General features: G+C 43.0%; 1 protein-coding gene across 2 annotated transcripts in view; it reads right to left on the bottom strand.

The window, feature by feature from the left end:
- LOC144693852 (low-density lipoprotein receptor class A domain-containing protein 1-like) overlaps window positions 1–15,215 on the bottom strand; it is a 40,856-nt gene extending 25,641 nt beyond the window's left edge. For both annotated transcript variants that reach the window (XM_078563963.1, XM_078563955.1), the window contains exons 1-2: window positions 14,991–15,215; window positions 3,442–3,523 (exon numbers count right to left, since the gene is read on the bottom strand). In XM_078563963.1, the coding sequence (XP_078420089.1) occupies window positions 3,442–3,523; window positions 14,991–15,026 (118 nt within the window). In that variant the 5' untranslated portion in view covers window positions 15,027–15,215. The remainder of the gene's footprint in view (window positions 1–3,441; window positions 3,524–14,990) is intronic.
- Window positions 15,216–27,732: the final 12,517 nt, after the last annotated feature.

Here is a 27,732-nt window from a genome sequence, read left to right as displayed (position 1 = left end):
AGGGCAAATAGGGATGGGCAATAAAAGCTGGCCTAGCCAGTGAAGCCCACATCCCATGAATGAATTAAAAAAAAATCTCTCCTGACTGTGTACCACTGTGCAGCCATCTCTGGTGGATGTGTTCTGTCTTGCCAAGGGGCTAGGAAAAGCCTTTATAAGGCTTTGCAGGTGCCTGGATCAGCCAGTATTGTTAGAAGTGAGGAGTTTTTAGGCCTAGATGAAATGTTCTGTGGTGTTCCTGGCAGATGTTACTGAGGGGTTTTCTGAGTGCAAGTCATCATGATGCTCTGCTCCAAGTTGTTCTGGACTCAGTAATGCCATGGGCTTCTCATCAGCAATATCAAAGCAATAGCACTTCCTGAATGGCAAAGCTGTGAAGAGCACAGCATGGTATAAATAATTGTGACACATATGGAGTATACTGCAGAACTCCTTCTGACTTGTCCAGACAGCAAAAATAGGCTTGTAGAATCATATGCCTTGCTTTAGCATCCTCTGCTGCAGCTCGAACCATCCTTACACGAACTGTTATCTTTGAGAACAAGAGTAGTCTTTGTCATCCAGATATCTTCTGTTTTGTGACTCCCTTCTCTGAATGGGTCATGCAGGACTGAATTTTTGCAGTATGAGGAATTGTGACAACTTTCAGCATGTTGAGCATTGACATGGAGAATCCTCTGCATGTTCTTCACATAGAGGCAGTGAAAGCCCCTCCTGTTAATCTAGTTGAGCAGGTGTTCTCTGGAATCATGCAAAGCAATGTGTCTGCCATTGAATGCAACCTATCGCTTGGGGAAGCCAATAACTCTCTAAATGTGGATAGCTTTATTTCATTGCTGCTGTCTTACTGTGGTGCCAAAGGTTATGAATTCCCCAACTCCCCAGTAAAAGGCACCAGTGAATAGATGAACTCATATCCATACTGATAGCTGGATGATTGAACAGGATTCCCATAACCGCCCAAAGTAATCAGCTGTGATTTAGTTGGTAGCACGCTTGCCCCTGAGTCACAAGATTCGGGGATCAAGTCCCATTCCAGGGCTTGAATACAAAAATCAAAGCTGGTGCTCCAGTGCAATACTGAGGGAGCGCTATATTGTCGAAGGCGTTGTCTTTTGGATGAGATAGCTCATTGAGGCCCCATCTGCTTGCTTTGATGAATGTATAAGATCCCACAGCACTATTTTGAAGAAGAACAGTGGAGTCATCCCTGGTGTCCTGGCTAATATTTATCCCTCAATGTCACAAAAAACAGATTATCTGGTCATTACAACTGTTTGCTGTTTGTGGGAGTTTGCTGTGTGCATATTGGCTGTCACGTTTCTGACATTACAAGTGACTACACTTCAAAAGAATCACAGAATTTTTACAGTGCAGAAGGAGGCTATTTGGCCCATCGAGTCTGCACTGGCTGTCTGAAAGAGCATTCTGCTTAGTCCCACTCCCCTGCCTTATCCCTGTAAACTTGCACATTCTTTCTTTATTGGCTGTAAAGGGCTTTGAGATGTCATGAAAAATGTTATATTAATGCAAATTTTTTTGTGTGCCATAAACATTGAGGGTAGTAGTCACCTTCATAACTGCAGTATGGATATTTGGGTGCATATGTAGGTCTTCCTGTGGTAGGTGTCAGTGTCATCCTAATGCCTCATCGATAAAATACACAACTACACAGGAAAACCGTCATACGTGCTGCTTGCTTGAGTATATACTAATCTAGTGGTAGAGGAAGGAGGGGTTTGGGGGAGGGCTGTGTTATAATATCTGGCAGGCTGCAAGCCGTTAAATGCTACCTCCTTCTTTCCTCCACAAAACACAGGCTCCTCCTCTTCCACATGGCATAGAAAGGTATGCCTGTAGGGAATGCCATACCTGTCCCTGTGAAACCCTCAATACATGTGGAGGTTCTTGGGCTGAAAACATACTGTTAGTCTTACCCTAGCAGAAGCAAGTGCAGGTGTCTGTAAGCAGAATGGCAAAAGAAAACAAGAGAAATTCCCATCTGCAGAGATCTTGAGACTCAGAAACTCCTCACTTCCAACTATATTGGTTCATTCTGGTAATTGCGAAAACTCTGGAATACTGTGTCAGTGACCCTCATTCTGACAGGTTCAAAGGTGATCTGGGACTCACAGGTCAGAGACATTGCTCTTCTGCTGCATTGCTGGATTAAATGAGACAAATGGATGTGTTCTGTGATGCTACAATTTTAGGGACATTCCATATACTGAAACTGCAGCATATGCCACAGTGCTGTATGGAGCATGGGACATTAAATCCATTAAATAAAAATCTCTTTGTTATTTCACTTGTGTGAAAATTACCAACATGATTCTTCCATCAACCCAGTCACTGGTTTGTAGGAATTACTGGTGGAATAAATGCCCTTATACCTCTGGGATCTATATTGAAATTGAGGCTGTCCAGAATCCCTCTTCTAAGCTCACTGTAGAGCTCTTATTAAAATGAGTTCAAGCAATCTTAATGTAGTTCCCAACATGCAGGAGTTCACTGCACAAAACTGTTCATAATTCAGCTCTACTTGACATTTAACCAACTGCCACATTCAGAAAGGCTATAAAAATGTCTAGCATCAGAAATTCAAGTGCTTCATTGGTGCAGTAAGCAGTTAAAATATATTGAAGTGAAGTTTGGGGAGCTTTACTTTTCTGTTGGCACTTGCCGCATGGAAGTTACAATTGATCTCAGCATTCCTGGAAAACTGACTCAGATTTCCCACTCCCAATCACTATTCAGTTTAGATCCCAGACCTAGAAGGATGTAATTTATCTAGTGATGTCTGCTGGAAGATGTTCAGATGTTGGATGAGGGCAGATCATGGTTGGCTATAATTCCCATCACAGTTGACTAAGCTGCCAGTGGGAGGCAGTGATGTAGTAGTATTGTCACTGGACTAGTAATCCAAACACCCAGGGTAATGCTCTGGGGACCTGGGTTCAAATCCCACCATGGTGAAATTTGAATTCAATAAAAAAAAATTTGAAATTAAAAGCCTAATGATGATTATGAAGCCTTTGTATTAAAAACCTGGTTCACTAATACTCCTTTAATGAAGGAAATCCGCTGTCCTTACCCCTGGTCTGGCCTACATGTGATTCCAGACCCACAGCAATGTGGTTGACTCTTAAATGGCCTAGAAAACCATTCAGTTCTCAAGGGCAATTAGGGATAGGCAGTAAATGCTGGCCTAGCCAGTGATGCCCACATCTCATGATGCAGAATAACAGTTTGGTCAAGGTACCAGATCTGACTGAAGCAAGAAATTAACATCTTCTGGAGGGTGATGGGAGAGAAGAAGTTTTTTAAACGTTGCATTTTCAGATTTGAAGGTTATGAAAATGTATATAATTGCTTCTATGTTAAAATAAAACCGATTTCACAATCCTTATTTGGAACACATTAAAATAAATTAAAAAGCACCTTCATGTTTATCATGATTTAAAGACATTTGGGATCCAAACTGAGAATATGCATCAGTTGAGACTGAAGTCACATCCACACCCTACAGGAGAAAAAAAACAAAATTATTTAGTGAGTAGAATAGGCTTTCTGTAATTTGATTCTAATACGTCAATTTGCATATATCAGGTATGGACAAATGATCTCTGTACTCAAGTTTGTGCCAGGAATGTCCTGCAACATTTGTTAGATGAGTAAAAAGAAAGGCTTGTATCTGTATTGCACTTTGCACAACCACCACACCTGATGTCTCAAAGTGCTATATAGCCAATGAAGTCACTGTTGTCATGTAGCAAACACAGCAGCCAGTATGCACACAACAAAGTCCCACAAACTGCAATGTGCTAATGACCAGATAATCTGTTTTTGTGACGTTGATTGAGGGATAAATATTGGCTAAGACACTGCAGATAATTCCCCTGCTCTTCTTCAAAATAGTGCCATGGGATTTTTTACATTCCCCTGAGCAGTTCCAAATCCTTTCAAATGAAAACTGATGTGCCGAAGAAGAGCCATATTGGACTCGAAAGTTTAACTCTGTTTCCTTCTCCACAGATGTTGTCAGACCTGCTGAGTTTTTCCAGCACTTTCTGTTTTTGGTTCCTTTTTTTATTATTTTTATTTCCTCCTCCTTCCTCTTTCTCTATATGAATGTTCTCCCCCTCTCCTCTCTTTAATACAATTGATTATTTGTTGTGGTATGATCCCAAAGGTGCCTGGTACTTAAGACTACACCCAAGTGACAAATCTTCACATGTGAAGAATGGCCTTTGATGAAGCAGCTGAAGATAGTTGGGTCAAGGACATTGCCCTGAGGAACTCCTGCAGCGATATCCTGGGGCTGAAGTGATTGGCCTCCACAGCTACATCCATCTACGTTCATTACAGATATGATTCCAACCACTGGAGTGTTTTTCCTCAAACGCCATTTACTTCAGCTTTACTGAGACTGTTTTTTTGCTGCACTCGGTCATATGCTGAGTTTAACATCTCATCTGAAAGACAGCATCTCTGACAGTGCATTGCTCCCTCAGTACTGTACTGAAGAGTCGCCTTGATTTTTGTACTCCAAATCCTGGAGTTGGACTTAAGGGTTTAATAGTCAAAGCTGAAGCACTATATTCCAGTTGGTTTCTGTGAACCTGCCACTCCTCTCACCAGGTGCTCTATCTTTGCAACCCCTGAAACAGGATCTCCTAACTATATTTAACATTACTTTTATCTCAAAAAAGATCATACAGATTATAATATTAAAATGTTCTCTCCCTGCTTGTGAAGAAACACAACTGTTACAAATCTTTTGGGCAAACACAGAAACCCACTCAGCTAAAGGGATCTTGCACCATTGAGGGATATTTAGGAAGTGGCCTAACTGCAGTGGTGAAGGGGGCATCTTTGGGCCAAATTGGAGAGCTCAAGCCAAAAGGCATGAAGACTATGGCTGCTGGTCAGGTGAGAAAGATCCAGCTAAATGATTTTAAAGAAGCACTGAGGAAGATCAAAAACATTGTTGGCCCTCAGATTCTCAAGAGGTAAAACTGTTGCTATGATATAGCAGGTGATATTTGCCAGGCTGACCAAATCCCAAAGGGAAACTTGGCCAGGCTATCACACAATTTCACAATTTGTACTTATTATGAGAAGGTATGTACACTGAAGTCGGAAGTAAAGGGTCCGACTTTGGAGATCTTAAAGATTAAAGTAAAACATTTATTAACAAAATAAAATAAAAAGTTAAACACACAAGATTACAGTTACATTGTTAAACTTAGTCTTATAACTGTTCCCAAAAGATTTCTATTTAACTGGACTCCCAACTACACAACCTTTTTCAGGCAACAGTCCAAATAGATTCTTAATCAATAAAACACCCAGCAATATTACCACAAGCACCCACTGTTGCTATAAGGGAGATATTTTACAGCTTCTCTCTCCCTCTCACTCGACAAAGGAATTCCAAGGCTTTTAACAAAACCTTGCTCCCTGATACAAGCAAACACTTCTCTGGGGTGGCTAGAGGCTGCTATTTCACAGATCTGTTTCACACAGTCCACCTTCACAATCTCACATGGACACACTTCATACAGCTTTCAATTTTTCCTTAAATTTATTTTCTCCCTTTTGATTCTTTAAATCCATTGTTTCAAACTTTCTTTGAAACTCAAACTCATGCAAATATAATATCTTTCATGTTTCCATCTTGTCTTTGCTTTTGGGTCAATAAAACATGATATCCCCACTACTTGTTTACCTATGAACTCCTGTAAGATGTAACCATTTTCCTTGTCACCTTCTAATTCCCCTTTGGAATTCAAACAACCGCTCAACTTATCTACAAATGCAAGTGTTAGCTCGTCCATTTCCATTTCAAAATACCTGCTAACGCCTAATCCCTTTGATGATTTAAACCTTGTAGCCTGACTGTCATCAGTTTAATGAAATTAGTCACACACACACACACACACACAAGCCTGCTTCAGTATTCCACAGTAATATTAGGGAAAAAAATGACATTTCCTTTACAATGCTGAAAATAAGTAATGTGGAGACATTGAGGTTAATTTTGGAGGTGACACCAGCATGTGTGCCATTTGTTAGAGGGCCTTCCATTATGAGAACAGTCAATCGGCTGCCAGCACTGAGTGACTTTCAGCAGAATGGTTAAAATCCAATCAAATAATGAGGAAAAAAAAACAATCTGGCTGACTTTGGTCATTTTAAAAAGCATTAGGAGTAAAAGCAATTCTTGTTGCCCTCTGGTGGACAACCTGGTATAAATATGTATTTGTAAATATTGGAGGGTTGAATAGGCCTATTATTGGGCTGGAAATGGGCACCATGTGCCCCAAGGGTGGCCTGAAATTGGTCATTCGGCCTCATTAACTCTTTCGAGTTATCAACAGTCACAGATTGCAACTCATTCGAGTACAATCACAGTTCTTGGTTTCTGGGAGTGGGACATGAACCCACAACCCTCTGATTCAAAGGTGAGGGTGCTATGAACTGAGCCACAGCTGACACCTCCTTCGGCCTCATTAACATTAACAAAGTAAGCACTTGGCATTTGTCACGCTCAAACAGGCTGGTGAGTTTTGGGCCACTTGGCTCACTGGCAGCAAGTTAATCAAAGCTCTACTCTAATATTTGAACATACTATTTTCATTTCTCAATTAAACTCAAATCCAACAGATTTAGTATCATTTAGAAATATCCTGAGATCATTTGACAAAAACATTTACAGTCACTCTGTCTTTCCCTGAGGACAACCACTCCTATATTTTTTGGAAACATATTTTGATTGATATCGAAATGTTGAGTTAAGAAGTAGTACATATGATAATAGGATACATTGTACATTATATTATATGCTACATTGGACAGAAAAGCTGAATTCCACAGATAAGGTAAGAGTGACTGCCACAGCATGACAGCATTTGACAGAGAATGACATCAAACAGCCTCAGTAAAGCTGAAGTCAATGGTGTTTGGGGAAAAACACTCCAGTGGTTGGAATCATATCTGCAGAAAAGGTAGTTGGATGTAACTGCTGGAGGCCAATCATTTCAGCCCAGGACATCACCGCAGGCATTCCTCAGGACAGTGTCCTTGACCCAACTGTCTTCAGTTGCTTCATCAATGGTCATTCTTCCCATGTGAATAATTGTCACTTGGGTGTAGCCTTAAGTACCAGGAACCTTCGGGGGTCATACCACAACAAGCAAACAATCAAGAGAGGGGAGGGGAGAAAAGGCATATCTAGAAAGGGGAAGGAGGTGGAAATGAAAATAACCAAAAAAAGGAACCAAAAAAAAAAAGTGCTGGAAAAGCTTAGCAGGTCTGGCAGCATCTGTGGAGAGAGAAGCAGAGTTAACGTTTTGAGTCCAATATGGCTTTTCATCAGAATGTCAGTTTTCATTTGAAAGTATTTGGAACTCATTAGTGTTGGGTAAAATATCCTTTCTCCTTTGTGGACGCTAAATAATATCCGTGTTTTGACTGTGTCCATTAAAATCAGACGTTTCCATGTATTAAAAAAGAAAAACTTCAATTTAAGATTGAACTCAAGCGCCATTCTTCCTGGGATTTGTGCCTGCGGATGTTTATAGGTATAAAACCTGCTGACACTGTAGCTCCACCTCCTACGCATTGCCATGGGATATCCAATGCTTCTCCTGAAGGAGTGATGGTACAGGGCCTGCACCCATGATATGTGTAGGAGAGGAGCAGGCAGGAAAATGATGCAGGACAAGACTTCTTCAGCCCTCTAAACAGATTTTTCATTGGTTTCACTGGAAGATTAGGAACTCCAGAAAAAATGGTGCTGGCATTCGGACTTCCTTCAATAAGAGGGGACCAGGAAGCAAGGCAAAGGAGGCTGAAAAAGTTAAGTACTACATTCCTGGTCCAGCCTCTTCATGGATTTTCAGACCTGAAGCCTACAGGCTTGTATTTTCCAACTGCAGCCAGAAGGCCCAAAACTTGCACCCAAGCCCATCAGGACACCTTTATTCATGATAACCTTTGGTCACAAGCAATTTTCTAGTTGAGAGTGAGGAGAAGTTGATAATCTACATCTAGGCCTTCACCTTTATAGCACTAAGGAACTGCCAAGGAGCCAATGTATGGTGGGAAATGTGCTGTCCAACTAAGTACAAGCTTGGCCATGTCTGGACAGATTTAGTGCACTCTGAGTGAGCTGTGTCTGTCCAGCATCCAGGCAAAGCAGGGGAGAAGAAGCAAGTGAAATTGGCCCCTTTAATGCAAGGGAATAAATCATATTGAGCGTGTATGTACATCATTTAATTCCAGTAACAGTCAACATTGACATAATATGTTATTGTAGCTAAATGGAGTACATTATTCTGCACGTGTACCCTAGCAACATACTCTTATTTTTAAATGATTTAGCTACATTTCATGATGAGATGTGAAAGTGCAATTGTTTTATTAAGTTTTATTATAAGTAAATAGGGATGTGTGGAGCAGTTAAGTATCTTGTTGATTGCCAAGAAAAGAATAATCTTGATACACTGGAACCATAAGCTAGTTCTCAATTGTTGATCTCTGGTGGAAACTTTATGCTGCACATTCCAAAAGTTGGATGAAATATCTACAACACATTTAGCTTGACAACTTCTGACAGAATTTGGGCTAATCCAATAGCACATCAGGATGCAAGTACATTTCTGTTATTTGCTTGATGCCAAGCACTAATTAATATCAGGCTTCTCCTTTTCCCAGTGATTTAAATGTGAACGTTTAGACAGTACTTGTCTCATCAGCCATTATATAACTGAGCTACTGTATATGAAATATTTTATGCATTGATTTTGAACATCATATGGTCTAGGAGGTATATGTTTTCCCATTCTTTCCCATCCCTCCAACCACTTCAAATTTCTTTTGTTCAGCATGCTATTTTCAATTAAGAGTGGAGAGAGGTTGATGACTGACTTCTAGACCTCCATTTTTGAGGTTTTATAAACAGGCTATGAGAGGTTCATTGGTTACATGGCATTCCTCACCAATAACGAAACAGTGATTGACTTAAAGTCCTCCCTCAATCAACATTGCTAAAAAAAAGACTGATTATCCAGTCAGTATCTGTTGTTTGTGTTTGATGTTTGCTTGACCTAGTTGTGTGCAAATTGCCTGGCATGTTTCTTCCAATACAACATTGAGTACACTTGAATCAGTACTTAATTGGATATAAAATGCTTTGGGACCTCTTGAGGTTGTGAAAGTGTTATATAAATCATTTTTTAAAAAATGCAGCTCTGGACTGCTTTGGGCAAGATGCAGGCCTCTTGACAAAGGATGTCTGCCAATTTGGAGCAGCTGATGATTTTTTGTGCTGTGAGTGATCGATCCAAGGCACTAGGCCATAAGAAGTATTTTGCCAACCATAAAGCCTGGGACCAAGTCTGAATGGTGGCCAAAGGATGAACTCAACAGCCAAGAATGCCTTCATATAAATAATCTAAAGCTGAAGGCACTAACTGCATATCTACTGAGAACAAGCCTGTTGAACAAGTCACTGAAAACAGGAAGCACAGCTGTTAGGTGAAATCAGAGGACCTTTAAACTGATAATAGAGGCCTTTTTGAATGATAAATGTCAGCCTTGGCTCAGAGACACTACTTTCAACTGAGTCAGGAGCTTGTGGGTTCAATCTCATTTCCAGAGACTGAAGCCCATATTTTAGGTTAACATTTCAGTACAGCACTTAAAGGAGCACTGCTCTCCTGGTAACCCTGGAATTAAGCCATGTGGTGTCCACCAATTTTGTTCAAGTCTTTTTAACCAGTAGGCACTACAGGATATGTTGGCCTGGACAATGCTGAAGTGGCAGAGCCTACTGCTAACCTCAAAGAAAGCTGTTCACAAATATCTAACAATCACTGTGGTGTGGATTTCCCCTTTCTCATGTAAGTTTGAAACTTGAGCCATGTTAAGGGGATCTCCAAGTATCCAGTAATAGTGATGTCATAAAGCAGTGTAAGCAGCCAATCACATTCAAGTGTTCTCAAAGATAACAAAACAGGGAAGTAAAATAGACTGAATTTTCACTTTTAATTAAAAGTTTATGGAGAGTGAAATAATTGATCGAGACATACACAAGGGATTAAGGTAGAAGATGAAATAACATAAACTTCAAAACAATATTTTTAAAATGTGATTTTTTTTATTGTAATGAAAATACTGACATTCCATAAATATAAAATTAGGTTTTCAGAGTCAGTGAGGCTGTTCCATAGTAATTATGAACTTAGTACACATTTGAAAACCCTGTCACACTTGATTCAGCAAGATGTAACTTTTTAAAGCCTTTTACAGAAAGACTAATAGCATAAATAGGCCAGTTCACCTCAGTTCAGTGGATTTCTACTTGACTGCAGTCTGGGTAGACATCAACAGACCATCCAATGGTGGAGAACAGAATCACTGACAGCAACTTCTGGATTTCCAAGTTTAACTGCCCATGTGCAGACTACTGAAATTGCTGTCAATTTCAGAGGAGTAATGGCAACAAATGCCAACTGTTTTAGCATTGTAAAATCTGGACTACTGTGTATGTCAATACAGAAACAACATTATATGTTAAATTATTTTATGTGTTTTTAGTTAGTTTGTACTAGCTGTTTTAGTGGTGCTCACCAGTAAAGAAACTAAAGAGGAGAAATTTATTGAGAATTGGTTGCTTTGTGGCATTGAAGAATCATGTCACTCTACTGGTTTGGACAAATAGGAAAGAGTGCTGCATTGTTGTCGATGCTGGCAAAAACACCATCTGCTTTCTTGCGTAGATATAAAAAAAAGGCACTTTTTGAACAAAAGAATAGTTCTCCTATGGTCCTGGCCAATTTTACCTTCAATCAACACCACCAAAAACAGATTATGTGATAATTTATCTCATTACTTTCATGGTACCGTACTGTCATGTTTTCCTACTTTACAACAGTGACACTTCGAAGGTAGTTTATTGCCTATGAATTGATTTGAAACATTCTGGGTTCATAAAAAACACTATATAAACACAAGTTCTTGAATTTATGGAACAGTCAAAAGTTTCTGTAAAGATGTGCATTAGGATGGGAAGTTATTGACCCAGATGTATTGGCCCAGTCAGTGATGGAGAAACAGTAAGGAAAAGTGCTCATATACACTTTGAAAAAAGCTACCCACAAAGTTTCAGCCAGATCTAGAACGCAGACTTCCTCTTTTCCAGTGTTACATTGAATTTGTCACCTTCTGCAAGGGATCTAAGATCAGCAGGAAGGCTGATCAACCAATCAGATTAAAGAATCCACATAGACAACAAAGCAGGAAGCAAAAAACAGGAAGTATAAATTGCATTTAAATCATTGTTGAGAAAACAATATAAAGAATAGGCACGCATATGGGATTAAGTAAAAACCTTAGAGAGGAAAGAAAAAGGTGAAGTGGTGGTATAGTGGTACTGTTACTGGACTGGTAATCCAGCAGCCCCGGCTAATGTTTTGGGGAGACAGGTTCAAATCCCACCATGACAGCTGGTGGAATTTAAATTCAATCAATTAATAAGTCTGGAATTAAAAGCTGGTCCCAGTAACGATGACCATGAAACTATCGTCAATTGTTGTAAAAATCTATCTGGTTCATTAATGACCTTTAGGGAAGGAAATCTGCTATCCTTACCTGGTCTGGCCTACATGTGACCACAGACCCACAGCAATTTAGTTGACTCTGAAATGGCCCTGTAAGCCACTCAGTTATGCCAAACTGCAGCAGAAAAGTCAAAAAGGAATAAAACCAGACTGATCACCCAGCATTGACCTAGGCACCAGAAACAACAATGGCACACCCAGCCCAGTCATCTGTGTAAAGTTCTCTTTACTAACAGCTAGGGGCTTGTCCCAAAATTGGGGGAGCTGTCTCACAGACTAATCTAGCAACAGCCTGACATAGTAATACTCACTTACTCTGACCAAGCTGGCCGAGTCCTGAAGGACATTGCTGCTAGAGTGGGCCTGCAGCAGATGGTGAGGGAACCAACATGAGAGAAAAACCAACTTGACCCCATCTTCACCAGTCTACCTGTCGCAGATGCAACTGTCCTTGACAGTATTGGTAGCAGTGACCACTGCACAGTTCCTTGTGGAGAAGCAGGCTGGTTTCACATTGATAGATTTAGAACAGATCTAGCAACTCAAAACTGGGCACTCGTGAGGCGCCATGAGCAATCAACAGCAGCAGAATTGTATTCAACCACAATCTGTAACCTCATGGTCTGGCTCATCCTACACTCTACCAATACCATCAAGAAGCAGGATCAACCCTGGTTCAATGAAGAATGCAGGGGACATGCTAGGAGCAGCATCAGGCATACTTAAAAATGAGGTGCCAACCTGGTGAAGTTACAACACAGGACTATTTGCATGCCAACAGCAGATGCAGCATGCAATAAACAGAATTAAGTGCCTCCACAAGCAGTGGATCAAATCAAAGCTCTGCAGTTCTGCTACATCCAGTTGTGAATGGTGGTGAACAATTAGATAACTAACCAGTGGAGGAGGCTCCACAATTATCCCCATCCTCAATGATGGGAGAGCCCAGCACAGCAGTGCAAAATCATTTGCAACCATCTTCGGGCAGGAGTGTCAAGTGCATTGTCTATCTTGGCCTCCTCCGAAGGCTCCTGAAGACTTGTGCTCCAGAACTAGCTGTGCCCCTAACCAAGCTGTTCCAGAACAGCTGGAACACTGGCATCTATCTGACAATGTGAAAAATTGTCCATGATTGTCCTGTACACAGAAAGACAGACAAATCCAACTCGGCCAATTATCGCCCCATCACTCTAATCTCGATTATCGGCAAAGTGTTTCAAGTTGTCATCGACAGTGATTTCAAGCGGCACTTGTAACCTGTTCACTGGTGGGTCAATTTGGGTTCTGCCTGGGTCACTCAGCTTCTGACCTCATTACAGCCTCAGTCCAAACATGGACAAAAGAGTTGAACTCAAGGAGTGAGGTGAGAGTGACTGCCCTTGACAACAAGGCAGCATTTGACCAAGTGTGCCATGAAGGAGCCCTAGCAAAACTGGAGTCAATGGGAATCAGGGGGAAAATTCTCCACTGGTTGGAGTCACGCTTAGCACAAAGGAATCATCTCAGTTTCGGGACACTACCCTGAGGAACTCCTGCAGCAATGTCCTAGGCCCAACCATCCTCAGCTGTTTCGTCAATGACCTTCATCCCATCATAAGATTAGACATGGTGATGTTTGCTAATGATTGCGCAATGTTCAGCACCATTCACAACTCCTCAGATACTGAAACAGAGTGTGTCCATATGCAGCAAGACCTGAACAACATTCAGGCTTGGGCTGACAAGTGGCAAGTAACATTCGCACCACACAAGTGCCAGACAATACCATCTCCAACAAGAGAGAATCTAACCATCGCCCCTTGATGTTCAATGGCATTATCATCACTGAATCCCTCACTATCAACATCCTGGGGGTTACCATTGACCAGAAGCTGAACTGAACTAACCATATAAATACTGTAGCTACAAGAGCAGTTGAGAAGCTGGCCAACTCACTTCCTGACTCCCCAAACCTGTCCATCATCCACAAGGCACAATTCAGGAGTGTGATGGAATATTCCCCATTTGCCCAGATGAGTGCAGCTCCAACAACACTCAAGAAGCTTGACACCATCCAGGACAAAACAGCCCACTCGATTGGCACATCTTCCATCCTTTCAACATTCAATCCCTCCATCATTGATGCACAGTGGCAGCAATGTGCACTATCTACAACATGCACTGCAGCAACTCAAGCCTCCTTCGACAGCACCTTCTAAACCCGTGACCTCTAGCACCTAGGATGACAAGGGCAGCAAATACATGGGAACATCACCACCTGCAAGAGCGCCCCCCCGCCTCTCCCCAAGCCACACACCATCCTGCCTTGGAACTATGTCACTCTTCTTTCACTGTCATTGCATCAAAATCCTGGATCTCCCTTCCTAACAGCACCATGATGTACCTATACCACATGACGGTTCAAGGCAGTGACTCACCGCCACCTTCTCAAGGCCAATTAAGGATGGGCAAAAATGCTGGCCTAGCCAGTGATGCCCACATCCTGTGAAAGAATAAAGAAAAAATTTTTTAAAAGATGGAAACCAAGAGCTACCTTTATAGATGAAGAACAAGACTCGCAAAGAATCAGAAGAGACAGATAGCATTAGAGTAAGATGTTAGGTAGGGTCAGAATCAAAGGGAATGCAATAAGGTCTAAATTAGTTCTCCAGTGCATGTATGTGAATGCACAGAATGTGGCAAGTAAGGTTGATGAGCTGCAAGTGCAGGTAGCTACATGGGTGTATGATGCTGTAATGATAATGTTGAGCTGGTTCAAGAAAGGGAAGGGCCAAGTACTAAATATTCCTGGGTACAGATGTCCAAGAAATATGGGGAAGAAAAGGAAGGATGAGGAGTGGCAGTATTGAATAAGGATAATATTTCAGTGCTGGCGAGAGAGGATGTCCAAGAGGGATCAAGGGCAGAATCAACAATAGGAGATGATTTGCAATCTAAACACTAATTCTGTTCAATGTTACAGTTTAGTAAAGGATGGGCTTGATAGCTTCCACTGGACTTGTCAGGCTTCTGATTTCAATCCAATTATTGCCAAGTCTTGGTTTTTAGCATTGTTTTTATGCTTTCTTCTGATTTTCTTGTTAAAAAAATTGTCAGTGTAGTCCTTTTGTGATTGAGCGTGGAACCATGGTGGAGATTTTAAATCCACCATTAACTTAACTGAAGTCGATTTATAAAACCTAGTGACATGGCGTTGCCAGTCTGACAGAGTGAAGGAATCCGTTGATAATCATGTTCATTCATACATCAATTCTGATCAAACGGTAACACCTATTTTTACACAGAAACTGAACTGCAAGTTTTCCATCTTTTAAACTTGTAGAATGAAATTTCGCGAATACTTTTGAAATAAAAGCATTTTACCTTGAATCGCGTCGGATAGACTCTATTTGAACTCATTTCGCATGAGTGCTGATATGTGCTACCAAAAGTGTTACACTAAGGAGAAATAAAAAAAGTAAAGTTCCCGAGAAAGTTGCTGTGGCATCGATTTGCAGGCTTTGTAACTCCACCCAAGTCCCTTGACAAGAAACCTACTTTTATTCGTCGCCCAGCAACGCACAAACTTTTCCATTATGTTATTTACCTGAACAAGGTCATGAAAGATGTGGTAAACACTGGACAAAGAGGTGGCTGTAAAGCGCAAATATTTCCCACTGAGAAATTTCTTGTGAAATATCCGATGTGACGTCTACAAAGTTTGTAGCTAGGAGCTTGAAATCCACTACTGAAAACAGTAGAGCTTTAAATTAGCAGGGTAGTAAATGTAATCTATAGAGAATAACTGTTGAGGAGACCTGGCTGTGATTTCTCGTCCGATCCTGTTGGCTAAATTGAGAATCCAGAATTGACAGTAACAGCCAATGACACCAGTGAAATATAGCTCAAATTCAGACATAATGGCTTAGATTGCAGAATCCGATCCCAAAAGGACTGGTATAATTTCCAGAAATCTATGAATCGAAAGAAAAAAAATACTTATTCAGACATGTAAATCAATAGCCCTGATTACATTCCACATATTATAACAACAACAACTTTTATTTATATAGCTCCTTTAGTGTAATAAAAAGTTCCAACGTTCCTCAAAGGAGTTAAGGGCGGATGGTCAAAAGCTTGCTCAAAGTGGTAGGTTTTAAAGAGTATCTTAAAGGAAGAAAGAAAGACTGGGAAGTGGAGCAGTTTAGGGACGAATTTCCAGAGTTTAGGGCCTAGGCAGCTCAAGACATACCACCGATGGTGGAACTATTAAAGCACAAGAGGCCGGAATCAGACAAGTGCAGATATCTGGGAGGGTTGTGGGGCTGAAGGAGATACCAAGGATAGGGAGAGGCCATCTTGAGGTCAACAGTTACACCACTATTGCAAACAATCTGGTTCAAACTCAGACAGTAGTCAGAGGCGGGAACAAAGTTGGTAGCTAGGGAATGGAGTTTGTAGTGGAGAACAAAGAAAATGGCTTTGGTGTTCCCAATATTTAATTGGAGGAAATTTCCACTGTTCAAATACTGGATGTCAGATAAAGTCTGATCATTTAGTTTTTTTTAATTCATTCATGGGATGTGAGCTTCACTGGCTGGGCCAGTATTTATTGCCCATCCTTAGTTGCCTTTGAGAAGGTGGTGCTGAGCTGCCTCCTTGGACCGCTGCAGTCCATGTGGTGTAGGTGCACCCACAATGCTGTTAGGGAGGGAGTTCCAGGATTTTGACCCAGCAACAGTGAAGGAACAGCGATATATTTCCAAGTCAGGATGGTGAGTTACTTGGAGGGGAACCTCCAGGTGGTGGTGTTCCCATCTATCTGCTGCCCTTGTCCTTCTAGGTGGTAGTGGTCATGGGTTTGGAAGGTATTGTCGAAGGAGCCTTGGTGAATTCCTACAGTGCCTCTTGTAGATTGTACACACTGCTGCTTCTGTGCATTGGTGGTGGAGGGAGTGAATGATTGTGGATGTGGTGCCAATCAAACGGGCTGCTTTATCCTGGACGGTGTCAAGCTTCTTGGTGTTGCGGAAGCTGCACTCATCAAGGCAAGTTGGGAGTATTCCATCACACTCCTCTCTTGTGCCTTGTAGATGGTGGACAGGCTTTGGGGAGTCAGGAAGTGAGTTACTCATCACAGGATTCCTAGCCTCTGACCTGCTCTTGTGGCCACAGTATTTATATGGCTAGTCCAGTTCAGTTTCTGGTCAATGGTAACCCCCAGGATGTTGATAGTGGGGGGTTCAGTGATGGTAATGCCATTGAACATCAAGGGGCAAAGATAGCCATTGCCTGACACTTGTGTGGCGCAAATGTTATTTGCCACTTGTCAGTCCAAGCCTGGATATTGTCCAGGTCTTGCTGCATTTGGACATGGACTATTTCAGTATCTGAGGAGTCATGAATGGTGCTGAATATTGTGCAATCATCAACAAACAATCCCACTTCTGACCTTATGATGGAAGGAAGGTCAATGATGAAGTAGCTGAAGATGGTTGGGCCTAGGACACTACCCTGAGGAATTCCTGCAGTGATGTCCTGGAGCTGAGATGACTGACCTCCAACAACTACAACCATCTTCCTTAGTGTTAGGTAAAACTCCAACCAGTGGGGAGTTTCCCCTCTGATTCCCATTGACTCCAGTTTTGCTAGGGCTCCTTGATGCCACACTCGGTCAAATGCTGCCTTGATGTCAAGGGCAGTCACTCTCACCTCACCTCGGGAGTTCAGCTCTTTTGTACTCAAAAACAATCTGTAACCTCATGGCCCAGCATATCCCCAACTCTACCATTACCATCAAGCCAGGGGATTAACCCTGGTTCAATGAGGAGAGCAGGAGAGCATGCCAGGAGCAGCACCAGGCATACCTATAAATGAGGTGTCAACCTGGTGAAGCTATAACACAGGACTACTATGCCAAACAGCATAAGCAGCAAGTGATAGACAGAGCTAAGCAATCCCACAACCAACAGATCAGATCTAAGCTCTGCAGTCCTGCCACATCCAGTCGTGAATGGTGGTGGATAATTAAACAACTCACTGGAGCAGGACGCTCCACAAATATCCCCATCCTCAATGATGGAGGAGCCCAGCACAGCAGTGCAAAAGATAAGGCTGAAGCATTTGCTACAATCTTCATCCAGAAGTTCCGAGTGGATGCTCCATCTCGGCCTCCTCCGGAGGTTCCCAGCATCACAGATGCCAGTCTTCAGCCAATTTGATTCACTCCACATGATATCAAGAAATGGCTGAAGGCACTGGATACTGCAAAGGCTATGGGCCCTGACAATATTCCGGCAATATTACTGAAGGCTTGTGCTCCAGAACTTGCCGCGCCCCTAGCCAAGCTGTTCCAGTACAGCTACAACACTGGCATCTACCCGGCTATGTGGAAAATTGCCCATGTATGTCCTGTACACAAAAAGCAGGAGAAATCCAACCCGGCCAATTACCACCCCATCAGCCTACTCTCGATCAGCAGTAAAGTAATGGAAGGGGGTCATCAACAGTGCTATCAAACAGCACTTGCTTAGCAATAACCTGTTCACTTATGCCCAGTTTGGGTTCCGCCAGGAACTCAGCTCCTGACCTCAGCCTTGGTTCAGCCCTTGTCACCCTCAGTGCTTCCTCCAAGTGATGTCAACATGGAGGAGCACTGAATCATCAGCTGAGGTAGGGCATTACGTGGCAATCAGCAGGAGGTTTCCTTGCCCATGTTTGACCTGATGCCATGACACTTCATGGGGCCCAGAGTCAATGTTGAGGACTCCCAGGGCAAGTCCCTCCCAACTGTATACTACTGTGCTGCCACCTCTGTTGGGTCTGTCCTGCCGGTGAGACAGGGCACACCCAGGGATGGTGATGGTGGAGTTTGGGACATTTTCTGTGAGATGTGATTTTGTGAGGATGACTATGTCAGGCTGTTGCTTGACGAGTCTGTGAGACAGCTCTCCCAATTTTGGCACTAGCCCCCCCCCAGATGTTAGTAAGAAGGACTTTGCAGTGTTGACAGGGTTGCGGCTGCAATTGCCGTTGTATAGATCGATGCCAGGTGGTCTGTTTTCATTCCTTTTTTGTGACTTTATAGTGGTTTGTTACAACTGAGTGGCTTGCTAGGCCATTTCAGAGGGCATTTAAGAATTAACAGGATAGCTGACTTAATTCTACACATCTTAAGTTAAAAGATGACATCTGCTTTAAAGATGACTTTACTGACAAAGTTATAGTAAAAATACATCGAGGTGATAATTCAGAGTTACATCTATATTAATTTTGATTATTTTATTTACTATTGATCCACAAATGCAATACATATATTTTATTTATTAAATATGCAAATTATGCATTATCCAAGAAACAGTTTAGAAATGCAGAATTTTCATCTTGCGGCTCCCAATAGTTTTTATTTTAGTCAATTATTTATAAAATGGTTCTTCAGATGAAAAGCATGCTGACCCCTGTTTTAGCAGGACAGTGAAAGTTACAGCACATTTTACAGATATCTTCTATCTGCATCTTTACCTTTCCATGCTTCAGAAATTAAGCTTGCACAAAGATTTGTCTTTTTGTGGCTCAGTGGGTATCATTTTTGTCTCTAAGTCAGAGGCTGTGGGTTCAAGTTCCACTCCAGAGACTGGAGCACAAAACTATCTTTTGAATGGGATGTTAAACTGAGGCCCTGTTTGTTCTCTTAAGTAGATGAAAAAGATCCCATGGCAGGATTTCAAAGAGGAGCAGGGGAGTTATCTCCCTTGTCTTGGTCAATCTCAACTTGTTCTGGCATCCTTCCATCCATGAAAAGACACAACAGCAACAGCAAATATTTCAGGTGGGGTGTCTTCCTATGGTACACCTTTGCTGCTGGCTGAAGAGGTCAACCCTTGAGAGGCAGGTTCTGCCACAAGTGCTGCACATGTAGCTACCAAGTGTCGTTGTGGGCTGTTGTTTTCACCATCTGTTGCCAAGCCACAGTAGCCCCATGGTGGTACATGCCAGCCCTCAGGAGATGTCACCATTTTCCCCTGTCATCAGTTAATGGCTCCCAAGTGCAATAGTCCATGTCTAGAGCCATCATGTCATGTTTACAAGCACCTTTGAAGTGGAACTTTGAACGTCCTATTGGCCAGCTGACTCTGGCTACCTCCCCATACATAAAGTCCTTGGGCATGTGTCTTCCGTCCTGCGAACGTGCCCAAGCCAACAAAGCTGTCACTCTTTGATGATTGCTAACAAACTTGGGAGCTCTGCCTTTGAGAGGATTGCCACAATTGTGATTTTGTCTTGCCAGGATATACCCAAAATCCATCAATATTTATCCCTCAATCAACATCACTAAAAAGCAAATTATCTGATTGATATCACATTACTGTTTCTTGGGAGCTTGTTGTGCATAAACTGGCTGCTGGGTTTCCTATATTACAACAGTGACTATAATTCAAAAGTTCTTCATTGGCTGTAAAGTGTTTTGGGGAGTACTGAGGAGGTTATGAAAAGAGCTATAAAAATACAATCCTTTCTTTCCAAAGAGTCTAAAATGGTTCTTTTTAGTAACTTCGGCTTCATTATTCAGCTTGGATAAAATATGACAATTTATTAACAAACAATGCAATGTTATGACAACAAATCTTTATACCTTAAAATAAAGAAAAAAATAGAATATTGCAAAAGACTGCACTTGCATTTGTTAGGTGTTAAATAAAAACCTCCAGATTTTTCAGCCTAGCGTTTGATTCTAAAGTCCCTTTACTTGTTGATAATACCCTTCCAGTTGCTGTAAAATAGTACTTAGAATCAGAGAGATAAGAGTATTTGCACCAAATCTGTGCCAATTTTCTCTATGTGTCATCTAATCAAGTTCCATTCTCTGCCCCTAACTCTCCAAAGTTAATTTTCAAGGAATGATATGCATTTTGCAGAAATAGAATAACTAGTAAAGGAGTGGATTGTTTCCATGTTTGAGATTTCAAGTTAAACAGATTTAATTATCACATGGTAATAATGAAGCCATGAAGTAGAGGATTTATTGAGAGAAATGGAATCTAAATTACCTTTACTTTTACAAGTGTTTTACCTCTACTTTTACAAGTGGGTTATGAGGTTAAGAAGAGCTCCAGCTAAGATTAGCTCCAGCTAATTGAAGGCTCTCTTTCATGGTTCACATGAACAATTTTGCCAATAAAATGTAAAATATGCCTGGTGTAAAATGAAAAGTCACAGGGTTATCAAATAATCTGAATTGAGTGAGCAGCATTATACATATTTACACAGATCATTTAGGGCCCAGTTTGAATACTGCACTGTACTTTCCTTCTAAAGGGCAATGTCTTCTGCACTGAGTTCTTTCTAACCAGGGGTATGTAGAGATGAACAAGACTTGTTCTGTGAAATATGATTCCTGTACTTGTACTCAGATCCAAATCAAAATAAAGCCGGTACCATCCAGTCCTCTGCTGTAAGGTTTGATATGCACTCACAGCATGGGTTAATTATTCTGCCCCACACATTGTGCATCCCATCCTCAAATGGAAAATCAAGCATCTCATCAGTTTACAGATGAGACCAATATAGTTGCCCTTTCACATTAATTCATTCTCTAGCCTTGCTCTACCAGATCCATTATGACTTGTTATGGTATTCCATCTCAACAACTTGCATTTATATAGTGCCTTAGCATTCTCAAACAAAATTAACATCAAGCTATATAAGGGGGTATTAGAATAAGTGACCAAGCTTTGAAGGAATGTCTTAAAAGCTCAGAGAGTTGCAGAGGCAGGGATGTTTATGGAGGGAAAACCAGAGCTTGGGGCTTAGGCAACTGAAGGCAGGACCATCAATGTTGGGGTGAAGGAAATTGGGAATGTTCAAGAAGTTAGAATTCAAGGAGTATGGAAGGTTGAAAGGTTGGAGAAAGTTAAAGAGTTAAGGAGGAGCAAGGCCGTGGAAAAATCTGAAAACAAGGATGAGAATTGTAAAATCGAGCTGTTGCCAAACCGAGAGGCAATGTAGGTAAGCAAGCCCAGTAATGGTAGGTGAACAGGTCTTGGTGCAAGTTAGAATACTTCATTATTCTAATTTTTGGATGAACTCAAGTTTACAGAGATTGTAAGATGGAAGGCTAGCCAGGAAAGCATTGGAATAGTTGACTTTAGAAGTAACAAAGGCATTGATGAGAGTTTCAGCAGCAGACAAGCTGAAACAGGCAGAGAAGGATGATATTACCAACTCAGAAATAGGTGGTCTAGGTGATGGAGAGGATATGGGCACAGGGTTAAATTGAACGGGAATGTTGCACATAGTCTGGTTCAGCCTCAAACATTGGCCAGAGAGTGGCAGGCGGAAAGGCCAAGCAGCTTTTACATTTTTTAGGAACCTCATCCACGGGCGGGATGAGGTTTCCTAGAGCAAATAAACATCAAATAAAAATTTTATTTGTGAATTAAAAACATGTCCCAGTTCACGTGGCCATAAAGGTGCCAGCGGGTGAGCCAGGTACGTGAGTCACATGAGGGGACATGTTTTATTACTATTTTATTTCCTTTATTATTTTTTTAAACAGCGCTTCGTTTCCCTGAGGCAGCTTCATGCCTCAGGGAGATTATGAAGTGCTCTTTCGCGCACATGTGCAAAGATCGCGCTAGGCCTGCTCGGCCTCCTGCCCCCGCCCACAGAGGCAGCGTTCAGCACCGCGCCAAGGGCAAAATTCTGCCCAGTGCAACGGATGGGAGAGGGAGATGGTGGAATAACTTTACCCCTTTCTCCTCATCTCTCACTTGTCCTCAACAAGATGTGTTTTAGAGGGAGTGTTTTAAACCTTTTGAGTATTGTGATTTTCAGGAAACACATTAAGCAGCCTTTCAGGTAAGTTTAAATCAGAAAAAAAAGACAATGCTTATTTGTACAACACCTGAAATATATTATATATATATATATACACACACACACATGCACCCGCACGCACATGCGCACACACAAGTAAAGATGGAGCAGAATTTTATGCTCTAGGACTGGGTGCGCAGCCACCCAAACTTGTGTGAGAAAACATTAGACATGTATCCTGACATCATCATGCTGTCGTGTCATATTTAAGTCAGCGGGCACACACAGGAGTCAGAAGCGCACCAGCCTACAATTAAACGGGCGATTGAGCCCAAAAAGGCAATTGTATGAAATTTTACATGGCCCGGGCGATTTAGTGGGTAGTGCATGGGCTACATGGCCAGGCTGCCATCCCGTTTTTAATTGAAACTCTATCCGGGACGAGATAAAAGTCGACCAGGGCCATGACTATGTAAGTAGGTAGGAGTTTAGGTGAGAGTTGGTTGGACGTACTTTTCAGACAGTTCATTGCTTTTTCTGTGTTTTCTGGAGGACTCTTTGGCTTATTAGCTTTCTTAGAGGCTTTCTGCTGAGTACCCCCTTCAGTGCGCTATCCTGTATTCCAGCAAATGGGGATTGTCTAGTCTGCTGGAGGGAGCTCTTCTGAAGAGGAAGGGAGGGCCAGAAGGGAGGGAAGGCCTGGTGTCCGCAGGCAGCATCCCAGAGAGCGACCTGTGGGAAGAGAGGCACAGCCAGAGTGGGTGCAGGGGCAGCAGGAAGTACAATTCGGAAGGGTCTGCAGAAGATGCCATTATCCTGCAGCCAAAGTCTACAGGCAGCGATCCAGCTACCTGGACATGTCTGAGATCCAGTGCGTCAAGCTGGCACTGATGCTCTGTTCAGATGGGTCATAAACCTCATTCATTTCCTGACCTTCAGAGCCAGCCAGTCTGAGCGAGCCAGAGGCTTCGTTGCAATGGCTGGGTTCCCGTGCATCCAGGGTGATATTGGGGGCACACATGTGGCCATAAAGGCACCAGCAGGTGAGCTGGGTGCCTTCGTCAACAGAAGGCGCTTCCACTCCATTAAAGTCCAGATTGTTTGTGACCACAAGACACAGGTTTTGCAGGACTGCTCCGGGTACCCTGGCAGCTGCCATGATGCATACAACCTGTGACACTCCCAGGTGCCAAGGCTCTCCATTGCTTCAGCTCAGTTGGGTAGTTGGTTCCTGAGTAACAAAAGGCTATCCCTTGAAAATGTGGCTCATGGCGCCACTCAGACACCCAACGACAGAAGTGGAGGAGAGGTACAATAAAAGTCATGCCTCTACAAGGGCAGTAATTGAGAGGACCATTGGCCTGCTCAAGATGAGGTTCCACTGCCTGGACCAATCTGCAATATCCTCCAGACTGCGTCTCGCTTATTGTCGTTGTGAGCTGCACTCTGCACAATCTGGCTCTGTCAAGCGGGGCACCTATCGGAGGATCAAGATAGCGAAGCAGCTCCCCAGACTGCAGAGGATACCTCAACTGATGGGCCTGATGAGGCGCCAGAAAAGGCCCTGGATGAAGATGTGGCTGCAGAAGTGAGGAACTTTGTGGGAGGCAGGGAGACCAGGGAGGCCTTGGTTCTGTGTTCTTTCAGCTAGGTATCCAAGACATGGCATGAAAGTGAGGGCAAAGGTGACACTACCCTACTGAACATTCCTTGCTTGTCACAATGGACAACTGCCTTGCTGAGGCATTGTGGTTGGACAAGCAATAGGGACTCTTGATTGGACTTCTCATTGGAGATGCCATGATCCTACATTTCTTACACACTTCCCCAGTCTCTCGCCTGTCTACTGGGCTCTGACCTTCCTCCGAGTCCCTTGCCTCTCCGTAACCTGTGAATCTTGCTCCAAGCTCGCATTTCATGTCTAGGGTGTCCATCTCAAACTTGGAAAGTATCAGCAGGTTGGGCACCCCACCACCCGGTCGTGCGCACTTCTTCTGTACAGACAAAAGTGCATTCATTAATGCACTCTCTACCTGCCACACCATGCCAGCTACACCCCCACCCCAAGACCTGACAGATTAGCACACCTCACCCTTCTATACATCCAAGGCAAGCAGTCACATTCCCCAGTCTTGACTGGCACAGGGATATGTGCCATTTGGCACTCTTCATCTCATACCACTGCGCATCATGAAGAATGGTCACCCTTCAAGACATCTATATACAGTTCTATGCCAAGTCAGTACTCACCCTTGCAGTGCGCAGAAGATCATTGAACCTTTTTTGGCACTGGATATATGTGCAGTGCACAACACCATGCCCGCTCACCTGAGCATCCACCTCCTTTCAGGTCTTCTTCATCTGGTGGGGTGGCTTCCTCTTGCCATCCCACAGCATTAAGATGTCATTCCTGGCACTCTCTGCCTCCATGAGATTGCGCAGGCATTTGGCAGAAAACAAGGGGGCAGAGTGCCCACTGGCATTACCCTCCCACCTGGCATGCCCAGCAGGTGCTGAGGCCATAACTCCTGCCAAGTAGAAAATCTTATACTTTCTCATGGACAGGCTCCTCACCAATTCGTGGCAGCCTTCGGGGAGCTGCCTGTGCTCTTTTAAAAGACCCATCCAGGTCACTATTTGACCCGCCACCCACCACCCCCCCCAGCTGGCAGTGCTTAGCCAATGTCCGGGCGCATTCCATGCTGGCCGGCCCTTAATTGGCCAACCAGCATGAAATCACGTCTGGTTGCGATCGTGGGCAGGAGTGGATAATGCATCTGCTTCCGTGCCCGCCGATCATGCAGGCACGACGTGCGTAAAATTCAGGCCGTGGATTCTAGATACAAAGCATACATTTAAGTTATTAACAAAAATGTGAGAAGTAAATCACATGTTTAAATTTAGTCCTTTAAGATTCACACATTGCAGGCTTGGATGGGTTCTTTCTCTTGGTTCTTTGGATGAATAGAAGTTGGAAGCTTTTGGGTTTCCAGCTGAAATCGTAGCAAGTTTCTGTGGAGATGAACCTTTGCAGGTGAAGACAAATTAGCCCCTCCCTCTCAATGCATCCTGGGTTGACTGCTTGTTCAAGCAGCCTCTTGCTGGAGGTATCCTCTTGTGTCCTGTTGATTTCCAGACTGACTTCTGGGTTCTCTTGTGGAGTAATAAGGTCTCAACTCTCCTCCAGCTAGTTTCAATCATGTGATGGTAAGTTTCAGTGCCTCCCATTGCCCACATAATTGGTTGGAGCTGGGGGGATTGATACACAATGGAGGAATGATAGATAACACATCAACATACCAGTTACAATTAGCTCACTAGAAGACTTCATTTGATATTCCATCCTCATGGCCCTGGCAGGTCTGGCAGTCATTGTCTGTTAAATATCTTCAATTGAGCTGGTGAGGGCAATCAATTTGCACCTGGAAAATTAATTTGCATTTTTAAGTAACCTCCTAGACATATTGGCCTGAATTTTTTCTTTTGTGTCAGATGTGCAGAGTCAGGAGAATCCCCAGCTCCACAACCCTGACTCTTGAAAAATTGCCCCAGAAGGTCAGATTTTCAGTTTGGGGGTGCAGGGTGTAATGGAAGTGGTGGCCCCTGACTCTGGAAATAGTATGGAGATGGAGACATGGGTCCCGGCCATCAGGAAGACTCATTTGAGAATCTGGAAATCGATGATACTGTTTTTGTGCATTAGAGGTGACGTTACTGAGCAGTTGGGGGTTGTGCAAAATCTCTAAATTTTGCACAATTTACCCTGGAACAGATGGCTAACCAGGGGCTATCCACAGGAAAAAATAGTCTCTGGTGCTGCCTGTCCACATTGGGCTGGATCTTCTTGTGGAGTGGCAGTCACCATTGGATTACCAGTCTGCTCCTATTTTCTTATCTTAGTCTGGAGCTCCATATTTCTCGCCCGGACCTCTGACCCAGACCTGCTGATAAATGTGGAGTGTATCTGTTCCTGGTGTAGTGGAGGAGCGCTGGGGGGAGATGAAGCCACGCCCCATTTTTACAGCACAAGCTGCCTTATTTTGACAAGTTTAAATATCCCAGCCACTTTGACAAGTCAAGGAAAGAAGGTAAGTGTTTAAGGTAAGTGGGTGAGGGAAAGAACGGGTCTGGGGGTTGTTGGGTGGCCGTAGAGGGGTTAGGATGGGTAGGGATTTGTTGGGGAGGTAGGATGGGTTAGGGAAGTTGGATGGTGGGGTGGTGCTCTTGGGTGGTTGGCAGTGGGGAGGTAGTTGGTGGGCAAGGGTTGGAGTGGCCAAGGGTAAGGGCTTGTTAGGGAATGGGGTTTGTTGGGGGTGGTAGTTGGGTAGTCAGGATTCGGGAGTAGTTGGGTGGCAGTTGATGCATGAGTGTGTAGTCAGGGGGACGGTGGCCAGTAGTATAGTTCCCAGGAATTAGAACTGGTGTTTATCCTTCTAACTTTTCATGGGTAACTATTCTGCTAAGTGAGCCAGAACCATCCAAAGTCTCCAACTTTAAAACAGAGTTTCAGAGAGTTCCACATGCAGGGTAACTTCCCAATGCAAGTTGAAACGTCCCAGGCAATTCCCATGCAGTCCTTGTGTGGGGACTTCCGAGGGGGTCCATCGTTGCATCTTTCAGGGTACCTCCGTGGTACAATCCTCCAGAGACCGTAAAATCTGTACTGAAGGAGTACACTGAGCCACTTAAAGTATGGAGAGGTGTCACAAGACACAGCCATAGATATGGCAGCATATTTGCACCACTAGCTGCTAAAAGTATCCTGCATTAATGTAGTTTGCTATTATGCCTCAGGGGATTTATGCTGAACACACTCAGGGGTGTACTGGGGAGCGAAATTAAATTTGGGCAACCCAACAAAATGGACCTCAAAAATGGATGATTAAAGAGAATGAGTGATGATAGTGTCAAACATCTCGGAGAGAAAAAGAAGGCATAATGTATCATGGGAGTAACAAAATGCGGTCCACTATGTCGGGCTGCCCTAATTTAGTTTCACTCCTCAGTACACCCTGCACATTTCCCTCAAATAGCCTCACCTCCCATGGTCACCTTGGGTGTGACTCAAGGTTTCATCCTTAATTACTTTCTTTTCTGCATCAGCTTCCTTACATAAGTGTGACAGGAGTCACCAACATAACTCCATTATTGTCCTGCATCTGTGGCATTAAGGAATCTGACGTCAGCAGTCTGTGTGATGGGCGGACTGAAGAGATTTGAACAGCAATTGATAAGAGATTCGAATATAGCTGAATGACAATTACATGCTGTGTGTCAAGCTGTGGCTCAGTTGGTCTCGCTCCCAACTCTG

This window comes from Cetorhinus maximus, chromosome 2 (genome assembly GCF_964194155.1).
Source record: "Cetorhinus maximus chromosome 2, sCetMax3.hap1.1, whole genome shotgun sequence".
Lineage (NCBI taxonomy): Eukaryota > Metazoa > Chordata > Chondrichthyes > Lamniformes > Cetorhinidae > Cetorhinus > Cetorhinus maximus.
Note: the sequence above shows the minus strand (reverse complement) of the source record. Positions and strands in the feature narration are given on the sequence as shown.